This window comes from Vidua macroura, chromosome 5, assembly GCF_024509145.1.
Source record: "Vidua macroura isolate BioBank_ID:100142 chromosome 5, ASM2450914v1, whole genome shotgun sequence".
Taxonomy (NCBI): Eukaryota; Metazoa; Chordata; class Aves; order Passeriformes; family Viduidae; genus Vidua; species Vidua macroura.
The window spans coordinates 54103408-54127771 of record NC_071575.1 but is presented as its reverse complement, the minus strand read 5'-3'; the positions used below and the strand labels follow the sequence as shown (position 1 = coordinate 54127771).

At 38.6% G+C, this 24364-nt stretch overlaps 1 protein-coding gene across 3 annotated transcripts in view; it reads left to right on the top strand.

The window, feature by feature from the left end:
- The window catches only part of TRABD (TraB domain containing), a 30058-nt gene extending 8335 nt beyond the window's left edge, over positions 1-21723 (top strand). For 2 of the 3 annotated variants that reach the window (XM_053977424.1, XM_053977425.1), the window contains exons 2-10: positions 4372-4434; positions 6587-6665; positions 9243-9409; positions 10274-10414; positions 15306-15416; positions 16824-16963; positions 18231-18403; positions 20036-20147; positions 21394-21723. In XM_053977424.1, coding sequence (XP_053833399.1) covers positions 4411-4434; positions 6587-6665; positions 9243-9409; positions 10274-10414; positions 15306-15416; positions 16824-16963; positions 18231-18403; positions 20036-20147; positions 21394-21565 — 1119 coding nt within the window. In that variant the 5' untranslated portion in view covers positions 4372-4410 and the 3' untranslated portion in view covers positions 21566-21723. Of the gene's footprint in view, positions 1-830; positions 937-4371; positions 4435-6586; positions 6666-9242; positions 9410-10273; positions 10415-15305; positions 15417-16823; positions 16964-18230; positions 18404-20035; positions 20148-21393 lie in introns of those variants that run through there. The other variant, XM_053977426.1, reaches the window with a different exon arrangement.
- Positions 21724-24364: the final 2641 nt, after the last annotated feature.

The window sequence follows — 24364 nt, the reverse complement described above, 5'->3', positions numbered from 1 at the left end:
TTCTTTAGGAAAGTAAACTTTAAAAAAAAAAAAAAAAAAAAAAAGAAAAAAAAAAAAGCCCAAAACACAGGTTGGAAAATTAAACTCCAAGAAATTTTGAAATGCATGGATATATGTTGTTCAAATGATGCCAGAATTTGATCTGAATTGGCCCCTTTTCTTGCTATTGGACATGGTGAAAGGAAGTGCATACAGATTTGTGCATTTCAAATGTCATAGCACTCACATACCTTCTGTGAATACATAGATGTACAAGGATAGTGTCTTTCACATGGATGAGCTAGGTCAGCCTGGAGTCCAAGGTATTTGACTAATTCCCAGAACACATGTACTTTGCCTAGTGCTGCTGAGGAGGATGCTGCTAGCTGAGTACCCAGCTTTGCCTGTATTCTGGTGAGTCTAGAAACAGGTCTTCTGCATGGAAAATTTCAGCTCCAGTGTAACTTGAGCAGATCTAAGCACCTGAAAACAAGAGTATAAAATCCTGGGTTGGAAGGGATCTTGATGATCATCTAGTTCCAGCCTTCCTGCAGTTGACAGAAGCACCTGGAACTAGACCAGGTTGCTCCAAGCTCCATTTGGACTGGCCTTGAACTCTCACAGGGGTAGGGCATCCACAGCCTCTTTGGGCAACCTCTACCAGTGCCTCAACACCCTCATAGTAAAGAATTTTTTCCTGATATCTGAATCTACTCTCTTTCACTTTGAAGCCATTCCCCCTTCCCCCTTATTCTGTTACTACGGGTCTTGTAAAATGTCCCTTTTCTTTGGTTTTTGTAGGCTCCCTTCAAGTACTGGAAAGCTGCAATTAGGTCACCCCAAAAAGCCTTCTCTTATCCAGACTGAACAACCACAATTGTCTTAGCCTTTCCTTGCAGGAGAGGTGCTCTAGCCACCTAACCATCTTGGTGGCTTCCTCTGGACTCAGTCCAACAGGTCAGTGTCCTTCCCTTGCTGGGGAGCCCAGAGCTGGATGCAGCACTGCAGGTGGGGTGTCACCAGAGCAGAGGGACAGAATCACTTCCCTTGCCCTGCTGGCCATGCTGCTTTGGATGCAGCCCAGGACACAGCTGGCTTTCTGTGCTCCAAGTGCACGTGGCCAGATTGTATCTGGCCTCTCATCCATCAGCGCCCTCCAGTTTAAAAATGCAGGAGATGGATGGTGGGTGCTGCTTTCTAGTATCTGTTCCCAACAAACCTCTCTTGCAGAAAAGCAAGTTGGGTAAACATTCAGGCAATGCAGTCAGATCCACACACCACACTCACTGCACCTGGCTCAGTGAGAGAGGCAAGAAAGGCTCTTTTTGCAAGGTTTTAGTCCAGCGAGGTCACATGAAACTGAAGGAAACCCAGTGAGAAAGGGGGGAAGGGCTGGGGGATGGAGCTAAGGGCTGGGCAGGGCCAGGATACCCAGGATACCTAGCAGGGGTATCCAACCAATGAGGGAACAGGGAAAGGAGAAACCAGAGGAAGTCCAGGTGGGAGTCTGTCTTTTCCCCCAGGAGGACTGCTCCATGGTAGTCACTGGCATCGACAGCGCAGAGGACTTGGGAATTGGCTGAGAGCAGAGAGTTCATGGGATGCTACACAAGTTCTCAGCAGGGCTTTTCTCAGTCCTTTCATCCCCAGCCTGTATTGACAATGGGGGGGTTGCCCCAACTCAGGTGTAGTACCTTGCACTTATTAAACCTCATGAGATTCCCATGGGCCCACTTGTCCTAGAAGAAAACAGTGGCAGACTTGCCTGTCATTGTGGCTGCACATTCTCTCATCTGGCCATGGAAGTATTGTTCCATGGATTCCCTGCAGAGGCTGGAGCTGGAAACTGCAGTGAAACAGTGAGCTGGAAACAAACAGCTTGTTTTCTCCAAAGGTATAGGTCAGTTAAAAACTGGTGCTAGTTAGCTTGAGTAAACTTCAAAAATCTCTCCCACACCCCCACCAGTATCAGACATATAATTTAGTTAGTGGTGAGAATGGGATGATGTTTTCTAAAATGTCACTTAGTGGGAAAAAATACCGTGTAGTGCTTCTGTAGAGGAATCTATTTTTAAAACAAAACTTGCAGTTCATTAGTTTGAAGAGCACTCTGTAGATAAGAGAATATTTTCAAATGCCAGCAGACCTTAATCAAGCTTAGAGCTTTAGGTTGTATTTTGGGCCAGCTGATTCACTGACAGAAAAACACTGTGGTATTTTGCACACAAACCAATTGAGAACCAAGCCCAGGGCTGAGCATCAGAGTATTGGTACACTCTGAGTGGTGCTGTAGTTGAACAAGTATTTTCTCAGAGGGCAGTTGGTTTCAGCATCTCTGCTTCATGCTGTTCCTCAAGTTTTGGTGCTGCAGTTCTTCCTGCAGCTGTCTGATCAGCTGAACTAAAAAAATGCCTTGGTAGAGTTGGGGCGGGGAGGGGGAAGCAATGTTTTTTTTTAAACTGAGCCTGCTTTCCAGTGTGGTTTACTGCCTAAGTCAACAAGTAGTTAAGCCAGTCTGTCAGAGACAGGACAGGATAAAAAGAGGTGCTGAGTTTACTTAACTCCACAAAACTGACAGACAGTCTGGAGTGAGGTGTCTGTGGGCTGGTGTGTCCCATTCAGGTTGCAGGTCTCAAGGCAGGGCTTTCCTTCTGCTGTACTGCTTTAGATCTGTCCGCACCACTCGTAAATTGTGGAAATACTGAAGCAGAAGAGCAGTTCAGCTTCACCTGCCATTTCAGCTTACTCTGACATCTAGGTTTCCTTGACTTGACTCCTTGGAAGGCAGGAGGGTCCTGGTTTTACAATGACATTGTGCCTTGTAGCACAACCACTGGAGTGCTTATGTTGCCTGTGCAGACTTCTTGCATGTTTTTAATAGTTTGTTTTAATGAACCTCTTGGACTGTGTGCAGAGTGGTTTTTTTTTTGTTTTAATGAGGTATTTGCATCACAGCTCAGGAGTTGTGTCTGTAGCTGTTGCCTGCTCAAGCTGTGGGAATCTGTTGGATTTCATGGGGATTCTGCTCCAGAGACCATGCAGAAGCCAGGATTTTGGCCACTCTGCTTTTTTTCTTGCCCAGCCTGCAGCTGTGATCTTGGGTTTGCTGGCTGACCATGAGCAGTGGACAGCAAGAAGGCACAAATTCCTGAAATCCCTGCTGCATGGTGGGAGATGTGCCAGTGGACAAAATTACACTTGCTTCATACTGCCCAGGCACATGATCTTTTAAAGAAATGTATTTTAAGCAAAGACAGAAAGCAAAATGGCTTTCTAGAAACCGGAATGCAGAGCGCTAATCCGACTGCAGGAGACTTTTTTATTTGGGGAAGGGGGAGGCTTGCCATTGCCATCACATTTGTGTGCTGAAGTATGCTGTCAGCCAGATGCCAGCCAGCTTTTCTCCAGCCTCATCTAGCCATAGGGCAGGAGCCAGACTTGTCTGTCCACTCCTCAGAGCGGGACTGCAAATGTATTCTATGAATAAGTTGTTCAGGATTGCTCTCTATTTAATAAAATGAAACAAAACACTGATCACATGTACTGTGAAATAGCTCAAATGGAGTTAGCCCAAAATGCTGTAGTAAAGAAGCAGCACTTCTTTGAGTGCTTCAATATTAGTGGGATGGCAGTGAGAATAAGCAGAACGAGCATTAGTCATGCATTCGGTGTCTTGTGGAATTGCCTCAGAGTACTACCCAAGTCCAGTCACAGCACTCTGCCAGCTTCAGGGAGAACTTTGGACTTTTAAGATTCCTTCATCGCTATTGTTAAACTAAAACACAGAAACCATTCAACAAGGGTTTGAAAACCTAGTTTCATGGGTTTGTCACACAGATACTGGCTGACTGATCTTTTAACCCTGGCATATTTATAAATATATGTGGTCACATGATGAAGATAAAACAACATGTATTACTATAGTTGAATATTAAGATTGTGACTGCTCTCCTATTCTGTGCAGCAGTAAAGTCCTAGAAATATAGAGGATTCCTAAAATCTGCCTAAAAACTGTCTTGATGTAGTTGATATGAGCTAGACAGAACTACTGACTAAGTTGAGCAAGATTTTTGCTATTGCAGAAACTGTTCTCTGGCTTGAGCCACCTCAAGAGCCATACTGAAACAGGCTGGTTTTACGTACCGCTGGGGGAGTTGCTGTTGGTTTGCTCTGGTTTTCTTAGTGGCAGTAGAGTTGGAGGTGACATTTGTGTCTCTTCAGTTTGCTGCTTTTTATTACTTCAGCCTATATTAGAGACTGTAGAGACACATCTTTTTTTTTTTTTTGTTTTGTTTTGCTTTTTGTTTTTTTTCCCCAGACAGTTCTTGAGCAAATGTTCTGGGTTATGCCAATAATTTTTAATTCTCTCCCATCTCTTTTTACTTCTTACAGTTCTTGTGTGGCTGGTGAAAATAAGTCTACGCTGCAGGAATGCAAGAGGAGCAACAGCCTGAGGTAGGGCTTGGAAATGAAGTTTGCATCTCAGTACAATCGCAGGAAAGGTCGACTGAATCAGCCAGGTTCTTCCACTTATTTTTGGGCAAGTTCTGCAAAGTCCTAGGACTGAGAATGCCAGTGTGAGACCCCTTTTAAAATGGAGATGGAGAGCTGAGTGCTATTGTTCTTGATACATTTAGGTTCTTTTCAGGTTCTCTTTCCCTCCAGTTGCAAAAGCTAAAATGGGCCTTTTCTATTATTCTACTTGCAAGTAAGGAATTGCATAAAATCGCCTAACCTATGAGATTAAACCTTTAGGAGGAAAAAGGTTTTGTGAGTAAATTACAGAAATTGCTTATATACAAATAATCTCATTGTACATGGCTGAAGTTCCTTGCCAAATTAAACTGAGGTGCTTTTTCTATCTTTTCTGTTCCTTTTCTTCTTTCATACCCATGTATCTCAAAACCTTTTTCTGGTATAACAGGTGAAGCTCAGGAAATTTTTATCCTATGAAGTATAAGAACGTCGGTTCTTTTGTCCTGTTAATAAAAAAAAACAACCAACAGATTCCTAATGTGGTGGCTTAGTGCTGTGCTCATTGCAGTGTTGTGATGTTGTGATGACAAAGCCAGCATAAGTGATAGGATTAATTCCATATGTTACAGATGGATAAATTTTTCCAAAATATTGTTGTGACTAGACTTAACGTATGCAAGCAGTAGTCAAGCCATATGTTGTGATCAAAAGCTGAGCTGGTGTTAAATTAGATTTGTGAATGTAATTGCAATTTGCAGTGTAATTGCAGTTTGCAGTTGTCAATGAACAGACTTCTGCTTGGTACTGAAAGGATGATGTGTTGCTGTGACTATTTTAAACTTTGCACTGTAAAGCTGTTGTACTTTTGTGAGTTTAGTCCATGAAATGTATCATAAATTTTTCTTTGCCTTCAGTAGGGCCACAGTAAGACACTCAGGATTTATTTTCTCAAAATTCCCGTTTGGCATAATGGAATGCAAGAGGAAAATAATTACTCTTATAGAAAGCTCTTAACATTTGGGTGTGCTTGGTACAGCCTTCTTTAAACCTTACCAGGTTAAGTGCAAAGTACATAAACCAGTCATTTTAGCTAAAAAGCTGATATCCTTCAGGAGAGGTTGGCTGCATGCTTGCTGACTCATTAATACTGTTTTTGGAAAGTACTTAAATGATGATGGGTTGTCATCCCGTCTCTAACTTTTTTACTTAATGTTGTTCAGAAATTCCAAATCCTTCCAATAATCATCCTGATTAAACTTTGAATTAAGGTAGTTGCCTAAAGGTAGTTTATAATTTAGCTTTCCCTTATTCCTGAGTCTTTCCTGCACTAACTCTGTGTCTCTGGCTTGAATGACATTGGCTGAACGACTGAAACTGTTTGAGTTCTATGCCCAGGTTTTAAAACTTGCTGGTTAATTAAAAATAAGAAAGATTTTTGTTAGCCAAAGACCTGTATCATAGACTTCCAGGGATAATATTGAAGAGTCAGTCTTCAAGAATCTTTTCAATTTCCTTCTGTTCCTTTAGAGAGCAAAACTCTGCAGATGCCTTGTATATTTTTGACTTTGATTTCTGATATGTATAAAGTCAACATGCACATGAACTTTCTAAGATTTCATGTGCATATTGTGTAATTGCCTTATTCCATCAAATACTTGGCCTGACTCTTCCAGAATGGATGTATTTAGTCTTGTGAGTACTGATGAACTTTGTCAGACTCCTGACAGACTAATGCTGACTGGTAGTTGGGTCAAATGGTATAAAATAATCAGTGCATATTTTCATTTTCAACTCAAAGTGCTGTAGTAGCTGTAGTACCGTAGTAGTGTTAGAGATTAATTTGTTCTTTTTATCTGGAATTCCATTTATTTTAAAACTCCATGTAAAGTATAAATATTATCTCTTAAAATAGACATGAAGTAGTCGGTTTTTTACATGTTCTTTCTCATACTCATGCAGCTAGGAAAAAATAGTTGTGAAATCACAGATGTTTTGAGCTGTGACACTGCTTAAATTATTTACTTGCTTGAATATTATCAGTAGATTCAAATTGAGTAAACTCACAAAGGGAAAGATGTATTGAAACATTCCATTATAATTCCCAGCCTCCTTTTGAATTTGTTTCATACAGGCTGCTGCAGATCCAATGTCGTCCTCCGATGCACCAGAAGATGGCCCAAAGGAAACGTCAAGTATTTCGCAGAATATCTGTATGTTTCTGGTTTGACTGGGGAGGGTGTATCATACTGGAAGGAGTATTCAACTAAATGTCCTCACATTTTCCTTACCTAAAAAGGACAGGGCTGTTGGCAAAAAAGGGAGATGCAAGTGAAGTTCGTGATTTGTTTCAAGGCCCAGTTGTGTAAATCAAATTTAGAAAGAGCAATGACATATTGATTGTCAGTTTGCTGATCCCATACTTTCAAAAGTAAATATTTTTAGATTTAATAGATACACTCAGCTATTGTTTTAAGCTTAGCTATTGCTTTCTAAGCCAGTGATGCATGAGTATATGTTTGCTTTGACAGTCTGGCATCTAGTGATATGATGGTGATGAGTTGTCCCAAGTGGAATGCTTTGCCCATGCTAGCATGATAATGTTTTGGCAAGCCTGCAAGATGTGGCAATAGAAGTATTCCAACCAAAACTGTCTTGTGAAGACTAGGAAGAGTATCTTTTCTTACCTGTTATTGGTAAGATCAGATAATGACAGGCATTTCTTTCTCAAGAGGAAAAAACAAAGGCTTCTTAGGATTTGCTTCATCTATATTGATACACTTTTATGATATGAATATATCCAGTGCTCATTTATAACAATAGGAACATTCAGATTGTGCTTTCTGGCAGATAATAGGCTCTGAACCACCTCAGGGCAAATTACTGTGTAACAGTAACACTTCTGAATAATTCCTAGGGATCTCAGCTTTCATGGGAGCAAACAGAGCCTTGACTAAAGCTGTGGGAGGTGTATGCAGTCGTAAAGAAGCAGATTAATTTTTTTATGTTGCTTTTTTTTTTCCTCCAGATATAGAAGTTTGTTCAATAAAAACCATAGCTGCTCCTGAGAATGTTTTCCTTAATTGTGTTCTTAAATTATAACATCTGGTGCAGTACCACTATCACATTTTTTCTTCATGTGAAACATTATTCAGTCCAGTACTGAGTATATGTGTGAGGTGAAAGCTTCAAAAATAAATAGAAATCACACCCTTTAAGGGTTACCAAATATGTAGAAACCACTTTTCAATTGGGGGAATCTGAACCATAAATGGCTTTAGGCTAGGAAAGTATTTCAGATAGGTATTACACACACTTCCCCATGTATTATGTTGTCCATTAGGCATTCACCTTTGACCATAGTGGGAGGTAAGATATTTGCTTAGGTGGGTTTTTGTTCATCTGCTATGGCTGCTTTTATAATTATATGACTGAGAGTGCTACAAATGCAACAGCCTTACCTCTACTTCCTTTTTCAGTCATGTTTTTCTTACCTCCTCCTCAGCATCACCATCTGTTTTGAAGCAACATTGTCGTAGCTCAGATAGTACTGATTGCAACACACCATGTTCTTGGGTATTGACCGGGAAGTAGTAGGTTGCTAAAATGCTAAGAAGGATGTTGAAAGGTTGCTTTTAGTTTTTTGTTTGGGTTTTCTCTTTTGTTTGGTTGGTTTCCTTCTAATTTGTTGGGGTTTTTGTTTGTTTTTGGTTTGGGGTTGTTTTGTCACACAGTTAAACCAGATTCATAAAATGAATGTCTGGTAGGAGGCTGTAATTTATCTGCATCTTTGACTTCCTGCCTACAAACTGTTCACTAATCTTTTTTTTTTTTTTTTTTTTTGTTCCTCTGGGCTTATGATCCTATTCCAGGCTTCTGGAGACTACTTGAGACCTCTGCTAACTTGTGCAGCAGCTTGCCAGAGAAAGAGAGTTGGTTGGAAACAAAACTCTGCTTTCCTGCTTGATACTTTTTTTTCCTAAGATGCATTACAGCTTTAAGATGACTCATTCAAAGTTACTTTAATTTCCCATTGATGTTGAGTTAAAGCTTCTCTGTCTCAGTCAATGAGGCTATCTGGCAATGAGCATCTCTGACAGAGCTGATAGATCCTCCTGTTTTCCATTCAGCAGGCTTGATATAGAGGAGCTAAACTCACTTTATACCATTTTGATCTCAAATACTTGTTGAATCTATGGAAGAATGACTGGATTCCTGACCTAAATACCTCTTACGGTTTAATTTTCCTTTGTGTACTGATCCCTGGTGTGTTAATCACAGAAAAGGCTACGGTTGGTACTGTAGGTATCCTATATGTGCCAATATGTGGAGGTGACTTTGCCATCATATTCACACCAGTGTCCATGTATTGCTATCATTTATATAGATAAGAACCCCAAAATGGAACACTTTGGGTTTAGAATTTAAGAAATGCTTTTTTTTTTTCTTTTTCTCTAATTTAGTGTATACCTTTTCTAAGTATTCTTTGCTTCTCTGTCCACCTCACCTGCCACACAGCTTCTCTCTTTCCCTTACTGAACTGCGTGGACAACCTGTCCCAGTGTCCACAGGGTAGGAAACCTGGACTGAGACCCATGCTTGGAGGCAGCCTCTCCAGTGATGGCACTCTCAATGATGTAGCTTCAGAATTGAATGTAAGATTACAGTGGTAAATCAATGGCCTTTTAGCTCTGCTCTGCTGTTAGTGGCGACATTTTTATTTTCTGGCTTACTTACTTGCACTTTATATCATATGTGCTTTTCTTTTCTATTTTTCTTTACATTTATAGCTGATGCAGATGCATTTAAAATTCTCCTGGAGATGAAGTTGAAGAAGAGGCAGAAAAGGCCTGCTTTACCAAGCACTGTGACTGAGCTTGATACTGAGGATGGTTCTAAAGTATATGTAGTTGGAACAGCCCACTTCAGTGACAGCAGCAAAAAGGATGTAGTAAAGGTAAATACTCAGTGTGAGCCCTTCAGCAGTATCTTTGTAATATTTCAACTTAGCACTAAGTAGAATGAAGTCCAGCTCTCTGACTTGGTTTTGTGCTGTAACCTTCAGGCTCTGTTTTTAATAATTGGCTGTTGGAGGGCTAACTGCACTATGGGATAAGAAGCTGACGTGTTACAGTAATAATTTTTGATACAATATATTGCTCTCCCAGGCCAGTATTTTTACTTGCCCTTCAATAAAAAAGGCAGATACAGCATCAGTGTTGAAAGAAGAAATCTCACTTGTGAAGCTTACGTTGCCAGGATAGTATTGGGCTGTAAAACCATGCTGCACAAAACTTGGATTCCATTCTCAAGCTGCAAATAGGTCTGAAGCCCTAGTGCAAGTAGGAACTATTTCATATTGTACCTCCTGCAAACTCTGCAGTTTAGAGTGCCTTTATTCAGGAGCTAGAAGGGGAGGAATCTTGTAAGAATCAGGGTTGCAGGGTTGACAGTTCTGACACAAAGCGTATTCTAACTCAGATAGCAAAGGACCACAGAGTACAGTCAAATTAATATTGTGAATGTGAAAAGTTTAACATGAAGTGTGTTTCTTCCCTGCTCCCCTCCCAGCAAAGTATGTTCACCATTATCCTGTCCCAAAGCATCCAGTAACTAAGACATTTTGCTGTCACCTTCTGTAATATTGTTGTCAATGCATAGTTATTTGGAGAACTCTTATTTACTATTCTACTGTTTTTTTTAATTGAAAATTATTATTAGAATGTGATCTTAAGGTCTTTTTTCTCTTTAAAATGTTGATATTGGCTGCATTTCTGTTTATTCCTTTCTAAAGCAGTATAAATAAATTCATCTTTTTCAGACAATACAAGAAGTGCAGCCTGATGTAGTTGTAGTGGAACTGTGCCAGTACAGAGTTTCTATGTTAAAGATGGATGAAAAGACATTACTAAAAGAAGCCAAAGAAATAAATCTGGAAAAACTTCAACAAGCTATAAAGCAGGTATGATTCCTACAGTGAGAATTAAAGGTTTATGTTGAGCAATTTGTCAAGTTGCAATCAGAGCTAGTATTCCCCCGAGCTGGGAATCTAATACTGTTGATGTAGGTGAGAGTACTACTACAGTGCCAAAGCTAGGTTTGGGTGTTTTTTCTATTTTCAGATGGAGCATTGAGGACTTTCTCTTCACAATGGGATTGGTTGGGCAAATTGTTGACCTTGATAGGAATCCTCCTGCATTTAACAGCTGCTCCATTTGCAGGACACAAGTCTAACTTTGCAATTTGTAATGGTCTGCTAATATATTTAAATGTGATTATTATTCCTGAAATCTGCATCGGTATCACAGCTATTTAAAGAGCACTTAATTTTGGTGTTTTCTGTTTAGCTGCATTCCTTCCTTATCCTAGTGTGTTGCTCTTTAATTCCTACTTATCCACTTGTCTTTGGAGTAGTTTCTAATTGACAATAGGCCATGAAGGGGAATTTGAAAAATGGGCTAAAAAGTGTGGGATTCTATTCAAATTATAACTACTCTGGCAGTTTGTGGACATGTCTGGATGTGTGTACAAAAAAAAGTCCTGTATTTTTACAGTTTTACCTAGCTAGCTTGCATTTGGGTGATTTTAAGCTAGGCACAGTGCAACAACACAAAGTTGACTTAAAAAGGACAGGACACTTGATTAGAATGGCAGTGTGTGGTCAATAGTAAAGAGTTTCAGTGTCCAGTTGGATGAAGAAATTCGTAGATTGTTATTTTGATTGTGTGCTAACTGTATATTGGACTTGCTTTATTGATGTTCTTGGGGAATTTCCAGGACTGTACCCTCCCCTCCATAGGAATATAATCTGCATGCACGCATAAGCACTTGCAGTGGCTCAGGGCTATGCAGTGTGTGTGTTCACACACAAGGTCTCAGAGCTGGCTTTCTGACTCACAGAGTTAGGCAATAATGCATCTTTCTTGTTTTCTTCATTTATGCCCTATCAAAGGAAAATACACTGCAAAACACTTGCATGTTGCATGAATTGCTGCATCTATCTGTTTATCTTAGGTAAGATGGATTATTCTGATGCATGTAGCCAAAATGCATGTTCACAACTGGAACAGCATAGCTGGGGGTCTTCTGATCTTGTGAACAGGCACAGAAACTTATTTTCTTTATATCAAAGCTAAATCCAACAGTTTATGTCATGTTAAGAGGAAAAGGAGAATGAAAACAAAATAGCAGACTTTTTTTTCTCTGTGATGTAAAGTCACGTTGGCAGCTTTGTAGTTACCTCTTCCTACCAGGGCTTGAAGTGATCTTGCATGCAGACAGTAGAAAACACAGACTCTGTTGGCTCCAAATCTAGAGAACATTACAAGGATCCTTCCTATTCTTATAGCTCAGTATTAGTCTCCTTTAGTTTATTGGCAGGAATAATGCAAATAATAAAATTTGAACATTGGGCCTTTTAAAGAAAGTATTTCTCTGTCTATGGTTTCAACCAAAAAATACCCCCAACCTTTCCCTTTGAATCACTAACAGTATGGATTATATAGAGAAAACCAGGAGGAACAGTCCAACTGTCTCATGCCAAATTATAGGGTCTTTGTTTTCCTCTGATAAAAATCAGACCAGTTGGTAAGTTGCTCAGTTATGCCTTAGTTGCCTCCTCTAATTGAAATGAGACAGGCCTAAAAGCTACACTAAAAGTCAAAGCTGCTTTCAACTTTCATCTTTAATATTGGAAATGAGGAAAAAAAAAAAGCCCAAATGGTGTCTTTTTATAATCACTTACATGAATATTAAGCACTAAAATTTTATTTAATTGCTCTTAATTGAAGCTGGAAATTGAGCTTCCTTTAGCTCCTCCTTGAATTTCAAAACCCTTACAGCTGGTTGCAGAGAAGTACCTGTTTGCTTTCCATTAAGCAAAGCAACATGGTGCAGACTGGTATCTGGTTTAAATGTGGATAACCTGGAGATGTGCAGTAAAAGTTGGCTTAAACCAAACTGATAAGACAGGTTTTTTCTTATCTTCTCCCTGTCTTCGTGCTTCCACTCTCCCTTCTGAGTCCATACCACGGCCCTGTGATAGTTTGAGAAAGGCTTGTTTTTTTGCTACATCATCTCCTGGTGGCTGTAAGATTGCTTCTCTTGGCACAGAGGGGCAGTTGAGAAACCTTGCTCTGGGGACAGAGGAGAAAGTGAGCTAGAGACAGCAGAATCATGCTTTAACCTCTTTTTGTCTAAAGTTACCTGTGGAGGAATATATTGTATTCTTGGTTCTGGCTAGTGAAAAAAATTCACCTTTTGCACTGTGTAATACAGCCCTCCATGTTTAGGTAACCCACAGGGATAGTCCTCTTCAATAAAATGGATATAAAATGAATTGATTGATTGATGATAGGTACATCCCTATGGACAGGAGCAGGCTGCTGTTCACTTGCTACCTTCACTTGTGTTTTGAAGTCTAACCTACAGCAGTCTTGCAGCAGTAGATAAAAAACCAATTCCAGGCTCCAGGTGTCAAGACTCTGCTGCCTCCCTTCATGGGAATTTGGGTTTTTAAAAGAATTGTGAATGACAGTACATATGGCTTGTTTCTGCACTTGGTGCTGGATCAGTGACTTGTTATGCAGTCAAAGAGTAGCTCCAAGACCTCCTGCATAGGTTGTGTTCCCATACATAGTATAAGTGTTCTTTGCCTGGATATTGCTTGCTCTTCCTGCCCTTTTCACTGTCTCTGTGCTAGTTGTGTGTCTAATAGTGTATGTTCCCTCAGTCATCCTGTCCCAAGCTTCATGAGTATTTAGTATGTTTAATCTTTTCTCATATGTTTCATATTTCTTTGCACACTTTCTAGTCAAAGTATCTTGTTTTCAAGGCAGGAGTCTGCTAAAGATTGTACAGCAGTGCTTTCATGTTTTGCTATTGTTCCTTTCCCAGTAATCTCTCTTATTCTTCTGGCTTTCTGACTGCTATTGAACATTGAGATGATAAAACTGGTGGTTTGCTTTCTCCTTCCTATGTGCCAATAGCTTTGCATCCCTCTTCCTGTGCAGTTAAATTTCTTTATACTTGTGCATTGCTATGTTTATTTATGGCTGTTGCATCTAACCTACAAAATTATTGCCATCCACTCAGGATTTAATGTCCTTTTATGGTCAGCTTTTCTTTATACAACACTGAATAATCTAGCATAGATAATAACCTCCTTTACTGTTTCACTCTCATCATTTTTTGTACGTTTTTCTCTTTATCCCCTGACAGTATCTGGTTGGCCAGTTGTTGCTGGTTGCTGCTACATACAGCTGCTTGTCACCCTTTATCTCCTTCATGCTAAACAGATATGGAAGGCACTAATTTTCATGCAGGTTAAGAGCACAGACAACTTGGAAACACTTCAAATATGCATTCCTCTATTAGCCAACAGGATGAATCTTCCTGTCACAGTGTAAAAATACAACTTCAGGTGCATCAATCCTGAAGGAGAGATCCGCCAGCAAATAACTTCAGACTGCATTATCCTAGTTTTTTGGCGAGGGGTTGTGACTATCTTTTCTGAACTTTGGAAACCTTTGTTGCTCAGGCACTTTAACTGGATCTCAGGGATGCACACTTTTTCTCACGTTTCTTCCTTGGCTTGCCCAAGAAGCCCAGCACTTGACTTTCTTCCTTGCTTGGTAGTTTGTCGTATGACAAAGCAGGTAATGAATTTGCTTAGAAAATAACACCTTTCTTTTGCCAGTTCTGGTCCTCAGTGACTGTTGAGTCCATTTAACAGCACAAACCCACCCACAGCCTTTGGAGAGGTCACACAAGCATTGGATCTGGCACAGGGTGGGTCATTTGAGCAAGGAATGGTGACCAGGACCTTTCCCTGGTAACTTCCAGTATTAAGTCAGGCTATCCTACAAAGCCTCATGTGCAGTTGCATGAAGCTGATGATATAGCAGGAAATTAGCCTTTGTTGAGGGAAGGGGCAGTGCCCCTTTTGGCAGAATTATGGACTGATGACAAATCGGAGATTTGTAACCAAGGTGCAGGTTATGCTTTGGGACAGGTAATGTTGATTCATTGAGCCCTAATCATAAAAATAAAAATAATTTGTTGAGGACAGCCAGAGCTGGACAGAAGGGTCAGATTTGAGATGTTCTTTTCGTTCTTTTTTAAAAGGTCAGGAAAGGAAAATTTTGCTTAAGTACACATAGGAGAATTCTTTTATTTTTCAAGAGAAGGGTTTTGATTTTAAGTCTAATGTTCATGCTTCAAAAAAGCAATAGACAGCCTTCAGTCTTCTTATGGGGCTGACTCATACTCCAGACTGTAAGATCTCTTTTCAGATCTTGTATGCCGAAGTTGTACGCTGCAATTTCTTGTGCAACGTTAGTTTCTCTTTGTTTCTGCATCTAACCAGTTCTCAACCTGGTGTTTTTCACTATTGTAGACCTGTCTGGGATTATACCACTGGCTATTCACTTCAGTATTTCTAGGACGTGGCATTCACTGTACGTTTAATGGAATATGTTCCTGTGGTACCTTTATTTTATTTGTATCCAGATAGGTCAAGAAAAATTAAATGCACAGTATGAACTGTTTAGCCATTGAGCTATTCAGACACTTTCTTCAAGCAGACAGAGTAAATATAGACTGAAATAAGTCTGGCTATCCTTTATTTTCTTAACTTGCTATATATTTTTGTTGAAGGATGGAATACTTTGGCCACACAGTGAGGTAAACTGATAAAAACTGAAATATGGGCTGTGTTGATCAGTGAATTGGTTCCAAAATGTAGCTTCAGTGCTGTTTCTTCATTAAAATAATTAATGGGGTTTTTTTTCACTTCTGTGAACAGTGCATTCGTCAGCCTGTTTTTTTACATGTTTTTCTCCCTCTTCTGCCAGAATGGAGTCATGTCTGGACTGATGCAAATGTTGCTTCTGAAGGTTTCTGCTCACATCACAGAACAGCTGGGAATGGCCCCAGGAGGAGAATTCAGGGAGGCTTTCAAAGAGGTGCGAACTTGAAATGGCTTTTCTGAGGTCAGATTACTGGCCTTTTGCTTCCAGGGTTGAACTCAATAAAACCCTTTTGTTATTGCCTAGAAAAGAGCACTCTGGCCATACCTCTGCTGAAGCCAATGAAATAGTAAAAATCATGTTCGACCTCAGACTGTACCTTAAGGTACAAAGATTTGTAGACATAAGTGGTAGGAAAGCACTTCAAATTCAAAAAAGGCTTCAAATAAGGCTTTTTCCTGATGATATTTGTGAAGACATTTGTTTTCATTAATAATTTAGTTTCTTTTAAATAATTGTTTTTGAATTCTGAATGTTGATGTTGGTCCCACTGTTGGTGGTGTCAGGATTTTAGGTTATGAAAACCAGCTCTAAAGGATTAATGAGATCTGACATGTTCCATTCACCTACAAAGACTAGGGAAGCGAAATATCTGACTGGTCTGTTAGTCCTATATAGTCTTTTAATGTCACCTTTTGTACTACTGCCAGCAGTGATACTGGAATTAAATAGTGGCTGTTTTATACTACTATTTATTTTTTTTGTCTGGGAATACTGGGACGCTATTTTCTGTGTATACATCCATCTTGCAGAATGTATATTCCTATTTTTATGTAAATTATGTACTAGTAAAGAAATTTGAGACACATTGCTGAAAAACAATCTGGAATAATTTGGTTATATTTATCCTTAATAAAAAGAAAAGTTCTTCAAGGTTTATTTTCTTGAGCATTCTAGACCAGAATTAAACATTTTAAGTGCTTCCCATTTTAAGTGGGAAAGAAAAAAAACTAGCTCTGTCCTATTCTAAAACAATTGCTAGAAATTTTTAAACAACTATGCATAGGAAAGAATTTTCTAGAAATTCTGTACTGTGCTAAAATTTGTCAGTGTGAGCTACAGCTAAGTCTGACATTATCACGCGGTATCTGGCATCAGTTATTGTCTCGCAAGCTCTTTCTTTAATATCTTTTATCATGACCAACTAACTGTAAGGTTGATGATCGGGTCAAATCCTAGGTGAAAGCAAAGTGATGGCAGTTGGTTCACCTAGACTTTATTCAGACCCAGATAGACATTGAGCCCCATTGTCACCTTATGTAGTAATAATCAGAAGCTTCTGCAAGTAACCTCGAGTGTGTGGCATTACAATTTAATGGTTTTTACTGTAATACCTACTGCATTGTGTAGTGGATTTATTCCTTTATGAAGTAATGTAGTAGTATATTGTAAATTTTATTTACTGCAAAGCCAAAATATTTTTTTTTTTTTGTTGAAGCATGACACCACTTGCTCTTCTTTAAGATACCTTGTATAACACAGTGAATCCTTAATGTTCGTTAATAAGAATGTGCTGTGCTGCAGTATGAAATTTTGACTAGTTATCTGTATCTTCTCTTTCAGGCCAGTAAAGTACCTTTCTGTAAATTCCACCTTGGTGACCGGCCCATCCCTGTTACATTTAAGAGAGCAATTGCTGCACTTTCCTTCTGGCAAAAAGTCAAGCTTGCCTGGGGCCTTTGCTTCTTATCTGACCCCATCAGGTATGAATAAGTACCCCATATATGTTTTATGTTTGGGGTGGATTATTCAATTCTTCAGTTTGACTTTAGTATGAGGGTACCCAACCTGATGCAATGAAACATGAGAGAGGGATGAATATACAAACTATCCTGCAGTAATATGTATTTTTGAGGTGAAAGCTGTCTTTCTGATCTTGTGTCAGGTCTTCCTTTGTCTTTCAATGCATTACTTCCAGGTGAAGTGTAAGATTCGGTGCTGAAGAATTCCTAGTATACTTTAAAAATGTCTTTAAATTATTATTATTTTATTGTGCAGAAAATAAAATCTTTCCCAACACTGTGTGTGGATATTGTAAATTAGAGAGACTAAAGGCCTCAGTACAATAATTTGTATATTCTTGAGTTCCACATCCAGCCATCAACATGAGATTCCATGGAAAATGGAGTAAAAATTCTACATAAAAATTGTCAGTCTGTTGATGTTTCTGTGTCTGTTGAAAGCTAGCATTTCTCCTTTAGCTTGCCCTGCTGATGTTTGTAGTCTTCTTTTCATCTTGGAAACTAAAGGAAGCCTGTTTGACATCATTCTTTAATAGACAGTGATGTCAAACCAGATAATTTCATTGCCACAAGCTATGACCCACACCTAGGGGTGCTAACAGAAGGGTTTATAGCACCTATGAAAAGAGTAAAAGCTCATTAAATTTATTTCTGCAGTCCTCATTTTGCATTTCCTGCCCGTTTTCTGTTTTTCTGTTCTGCAAATTGGTTTATAACTTTGACATCCCTGCGAGAGACCTGTGATTGACACTAGGAACCTGCAGATCTTTCTCCATGCCCTCAGACTGTGCATTACAGTGTGCCTTTTTTGTTCCTTAAGTAGAGTTTCTGTGTGTTCAGTGATCAGATCTGCTTCCTCAGAAGAGCTGTGTGTAGGCTCTTCTAAGCTTATTAATGTACACTGAAAATGGGGCACCATGCTAACTCCTGCCTTTGAAGCCCTAGTGGTTTTGCGAGTTGAGTTGTCAGCTTTTACAGGGGGAAAGGAAAAAATCCAGTTGAACTGGCTAAAGGCAAGTGACCTCTTTTCTTTCCCTTTCCTTCACTGCAGAGGCATTGTTAGGTATCAAGTTTGACAGGTTTATGGAGATTATTTTCCTTCTGGAGAGGAAAACTGGGGGAAGAGAACTGTGTTTAGGTGTAATGCCCAATTGTTTTGATCCATTAGTTTGTCTGTGTTGACCTTTAAAAGCATAACAGATACTGAGAAAACTTACCTTTCTTTCAGTAAAGATGATGTGGAGAAATGCAAACAGAAGGATTTACTGGAACAGATGATGGCAGAAATGATTGGAGAATTCCCTGATCTTCATCGAACGATTGTCTCCGAACGAGATATTTACTTGACCTACATGTTGAAGCAAGCAGCAAAGCAGATAGAACTACCTCGAGCTTCAGAAAGTAATTGTTTTAAAGCATTATAACCATTTATTTAAAGATTATAACCAGCAAGATGTTCTTTGTGTACTGGTCCAAAGTTCAGTTCTCAGGAAATCTGGGATGTTCTGTTCATGAATGCTACATGTCACATAAGATACAATGCTTAAAAAAATTAAAAAGGGGTATTGCTCCTCTGTTGAAACCACCTAGAGCAGTAAACTCTAAATTATGGTTTTTTTTCTCATTGTGCTGTTCAAAACTGGTAAGTACTAATTAGCCAGACAACTTTCAAAAGGCAGGGATCTGGTATGACAGCACACTATGGGACAGTCATCTATCTCGCTTGCCCTGTTATCTCACCAAATTCATTATTGTCACTGGCTGCTGAGGGATTCATTTCTTGATAGGTTCATTGTCTAATTTCAGTAGTCTTCATAGGTTTTTTTATAATTATAAATTGGGCTGCTAGGAACTTTGATCTGGCAGTAATAATCATATGTGACTACAGTTTCAGCAAGGTATAGGCATATAGAAAAATAGTATTTGTCTAATCTTTGAAGTATTCTGCTGCCGTATGTAATCAGCATGCCCTTCCTATCGATAAGCATACTGAAGTATGTTACCTCTTACTTAATATTTAAGAAGACAGTGTTTGTCGTCACTTTAGTGCACAAATGTTGTAGTTGCTGTTCTGCTTTAGAGCAACTCCAGAATAGACTGAGAAAAAGAAAATTCAGAAAAAACAATTTGGTAAATATGTGTAAAAATAGTTCTAGGGTTTTCAATACAGTTTTGTTCCATTTTGAAGTGGGCTGCTCTTCACATGTTTATTTTTTTTTTCTGGAAAAAATCAAGGGTGAATATTTAAAGCAAAACAGTGGAACTTGTATTTTATATTTATGTATTATGTAGAATTTTCTGCATAGGAAGGCAGCCTGATCATTATTCCTTAGAAGATCTTTTGTGAGTTATTTTTACTGTGGCATGGTGCTATATTTTTCATTGGGGAAAACTTCCAGAAACCACATTTTGGGTGTTGTGAAATATGGCTGGTAGATGGGAGGTAAGGGTGAGAGCTGGCACATGTTGCGTTGGTCTGACGGTTGCTGGCTAACTGCTGGATGTCGCTGGCCTGGGTTTGCTGTTGCTGAGGCCAGGTCTCTAACAGTGAGCTTTAGAGAACAGGTGTGATCTCAAGCATTGTTCTCTGATTGTGAGCCCAAATCTTGGTAAACTTTGTGTGCCAGGTGCCACTGTGCAAAGTGGCGGAGAAAGTTCTCTGTTCAGGAGAATGGCAAGGAGCAGGAGTGTTCCTCATAAGCAGCATAGAAACATGACCTACACAGAAAAGGAAAGAAGTTAATTTAGCTTGCATCTGCTGAGCCTGTCACCCTGAGGCTGAAGTATGAGCACTGGCCAGGTCTATTTATTAAATAAATGATTCCTGAAAATCCAGAATCCATGCTGACTTTTTCAGTGAAAGAGGCAGTAGGTGAGATCAGTATGCAACAACAGGGTTTCAATATGTGGTAGTAAAAGCCCCTATATCTTGGAAAAATCAATTTTGTAGTCTCACACATTGGCTACTTATTTATAGCTTGAAATTAGTTATTTTACAGATATGTTCCTTTCTCTTCATCTCTCTTTTCTCAGATGAACCTAGAAAATATATCCCATCTGTTGTAGTTGGTGTTGTTGGCATGGGTCACGTACCTGGGATTGAAAAGAACTGGAATTCTGACTTAAAGATCCAGGAAATAATGAGGTATTGCTTTCCTACATGTTGATGTAACAGCTTCTTTTGCTAAAAACCAGCAGTTTCTTTGGAGTTTTTTTGGTTGATTGTCACAGCTTGAAGAAACATCTCTACTGTCATCCCTGCCCTGTCAGCTCACTGACTTGCTGTGCAGTGCTTGCAGATTCTGCTGACAGCAAAGAAAAAAAAAATTAAAGGAAAAAGAATAGTTGAATATGGAGGGAAGTAGAGATGAGAATATGCTCTTGTCTAGAAAGAAAATTAATTGGTCCTCGTTTAAGTCTTCTAAAATGAAATCTCAAATGAGGGCTGTTGAAGATGGTGAAAACAGAACAAGGCTTTTAGTCTAACTTAGGTAAATATAAATAATTGGATTTAAAGCTTTTGTTTTGTCAGGACACTGCTGGCTCTCTGGCAAGCTTAGTGTCTGGCAAGGGTTGCTTGTACCCTATTTTAAGTGTATATCTAAGTAATGACTTATTTTAATGTGTATACCTGACTAATTATGAGCTGGTTTAAGCCATGTACCTTGTGAATTCTTGCTTTGAAGTACCTATTAAAATAGATGTATATGCTTTGTAAAAGACAGAATTGAAGAACCAAAGCATTCAGACTATGTGTATCCCATAAAGCCACAAAGGTCAGGACTTCAGAAATACAGGAGAGATTATAATACAGCCTAGTAATATTGGTCTGTGGTGCTTCTGAGCTGCTGCAGAGACTGTTAGTGAGGGTGCAGGGCTGCACGTGCATGTGGCTGTGCTCTCAAAGTCAACTTTATTGGGAAGGTAATATTAACTGTTTGGTTGATATGCCCACAGTGAGACTGCTTGAATGTTGGGCGGTAGACCTGGTGTGCCTGTTGTCTTCTGCCTTCCTGGTTCAGGTGGCCAGTGCAGAGACTTGAAAGGAGCTCTGTGAAAAGCTAAATATTCCCTTTTAGTATTCTTCAAAAAAGTGTGAATATTGACTTAGTTATTTTGGCAGGGTGATGGACAAGTAAAAGTTCCTAGCCATTAAGAGCGGCATAAGTTGAAAATGCTTTGTTAGTGTTTATTAATTTTTATTGTTATTTAATTGTATGTAGCCCTTGAACATGAAAGAATACATTGTTCATTCATGATGCATCTGCTACCTGAAAATTTCCTGCTCTATGGGGAGGAAGGGGAGAAAAGATCCCTTTTTTTTTAATTGGAAAATTCCAACTGTTTCCAGCCATGCAAATACTAATATTGTTTTCTATATTTTGTTTCAGTGTGCCTCCTCCATCAGCTTCAAGTAAGATTTTTAAATTTGTTTTAAAAGCAACATTTTTTGGACTGCTGGGATATGGCTGCTACCGAATAGGTCACAGGACAGTTCAGTTTGTTCTCTCAATGCCAGCAACACAGAGCTATCTTCAGAGGCTGACAGAGGTGCCTCAGTAGTGAACAACAAGGAGAGGCTCTGTGTGAAGAAGGTGGCAGAGGAAAAGGTGATGGAGGCAACGCATTAACTGAACTGAAGGATGAGGATTCTAGTCAGAGCTGATTGATGCTGAGCAACACTCAATCACTATATAATAAAGGATTTGATATTAAAGTTACACCAGCTATGATCTAATTAATAGTTTTGATTCTTGATAGGTGTGTTGCATGAAACCAGATGATTCCAGATTGAGGTAAAAGAAATGTGTATGCAAATATATATATATATATTATATATGCATACTATATACATGTATACTATATATATGCATTATATATAATATATATATATATATAAAATTGATGATGTAGTACAAGCAGCTTAAAGGGTGTGTGTTCATGGCTCCTTTTCCAGAGAAAAGAACAACACAAAGTAACCTAATTGACTGCATCTCCTCTGAAGTTCAGGGACATTTGAGTGATTCTTTGCTTTCTTTCTTAGGTATAATAATACCAAGTGTTTATTTCTGGTGCCAGACACTTTTACACATAATTTAAAAGGACATCTTCTCAATGTGTGTTTTTTACCTAAAACATTTAGGCTTTTTTTAAACTTAAGAGCTTTCCAGAAATTTCAGAATTGTACAGGCTGTCATACGTACACAGCTCAAATTTTTTACAAGCCTTACTGAAGAACAGGAATGTTGCCTTTAGATTGCATCCCTTGTTACCAACACCAGTTGAATTGTTTTTCTCCTGCATAGAGAAGGTATAGCCACCCCATCAGAATGCAGTGTGGTTTGTGTCAGATGTTTACAGGACGCTCTGTTCCTTTAGATTAGCTTATTTAAACTGTATTATTTAGCCAAATCCTGCTGGTTCCAGTATTGTAAATTTAAGAAAATAGAACTACTGTACAATTTACTTTTGTTTTTCAGACTTTTCATATTTGGCATAAAAAGCCTGGAATTAACCTGCCCCTTGTTTTTGCTACATGAAAATATTTTATTTATCAATGTCATTTCTTGGTGGATGAATATTTTAATCTATTTAATAGGAAAGCAGTGTTCAATTTAGTTTTTCAACCAAATGTAGCATTTTATTTGGATTACCTGCTATTTATACATAGAATTATGGGTACTACAGACTGCTGTTACTTTCTTTTTTAATTATCTGGAACACTCATCCATCATCAATCTATTTATTTCTTTTTTTTTTTTTTTTTAATCCTGGGTTCATATTTCATTGGAAATTTTTGGTACCTTCCCTTTTTACAGAATTGTTGGTGATTGTAAAATGCCCTTGGCAATCAGCTAGTCCTAGTTCAACAACACAAATAACACTGTCATATCAAAGTTAAACGGATGTGTTTGAATAGAAAAGTCCCATTTGCTCCTCAGGCTCATATACAGTTACTCATTGCTTAAAGTAAGGTTTTAATCTGTATTTCTTTTGGGAATGGAAGATGGGAACCAGTATGTGAGGCAGGAGGAGGAAAAGGTGATGATATGTTTTGTGTTTCTTTGTGGTTTTTCAGTTGGTTCAATAAAATCCAGAAACCACTTTTAATAGGGTATATTTCCAAAGGCTTGTATTGGAAATAGTTCCATACAGTCTTTTGTTTGTTAAAAGTATGTACATCTATCTTCTGTACAGTGTAGTCTTTTTTGAGCTTTTAAAATTAAGGGTCTGATGCTCCTCTCTGTGATGGCATTGACTTTGCTGGGAGCTGGTCTGTCCATGCAACCTGACGCTTTTCTGCCTTGCTCTTTGAAAATTGTATGAGTTCCAGTGCAGCAAATTATTAAACTGCATGTTCATCTTAAACCTTACTGAATCTAACCCAGTTCTGCAGAGCTCTTAAGATGATGCTCAGTGCTCTTCTGGGTCTGGGCCTTACAGGTGTTCTGTGAATAAACCTTAGCAAATGAGAATGACAGCAATTCATGCTTCTAGGATACAAAGTGTAAATGATAATACAGAAAACAGTGGGGGCAGGTCCTTTTCTTTTCTATTTATTAGTGCTTAAGAAACCACCAGCCATCTCTAGCAAGAGGAGAAGCTGCATTTGTAAACAATTTATAGTAGAGTGACTGCCTGAATTTTGATTCCTGTTTTTTTAAAAACATTCAATGTGTTGTTTACAATTAAGCAGTCCTATTTGAATAATTCTATTACATTTTATGTACATTTTTAAAAGATGAAAGCAAAGCTTAAGCTCACTCTTCTCCTGTCTTTACTGACATACCAAAATGTTGTTCTGTTGGTTATTTTCTTGAGAATATTTAGCTGGTAGAATTAAATATATGGATATTTTGCTTTAAGTTATCTACAGATTTTTAAAGTATCTGCAGGTATTTTAAAAGCTCTGTAGGTCTTTGATATCTGTGCTCAGGTAATTTTACACAAAGGAAAACAAATCTAAGGTAAAATTTAGATAGGAGCCTTAATCTTGGGTGGGACTAATGCTAAATGATTGTCATGGAGCATTCTTGCAGACTGGATGCTTTATGTTTTTTAACCAAAAGTGATTACCATCTAAGGTGTCCATTTGTTATTCAGTTATTCCCTCCAGTCACTACCATAAGTCTATTGTTTCAATTTTTTTTTTTTTTTTTTTTTTTTTTTTTTTTTTTTTTTTTTTTTACAAAACATATCAGCAGATTCTTCAGAGAACCTCTTGGAGAATTTGCAATTTATCTTCCCACTGTTGCAGATCATATGCATTGGCAAATTGGCAGATCATATGCATGCACTGTTTATTCAGTGGGACTGGAAAGTGATGAATTTGCAGAACTAACAATTCTGTGAATCCATACA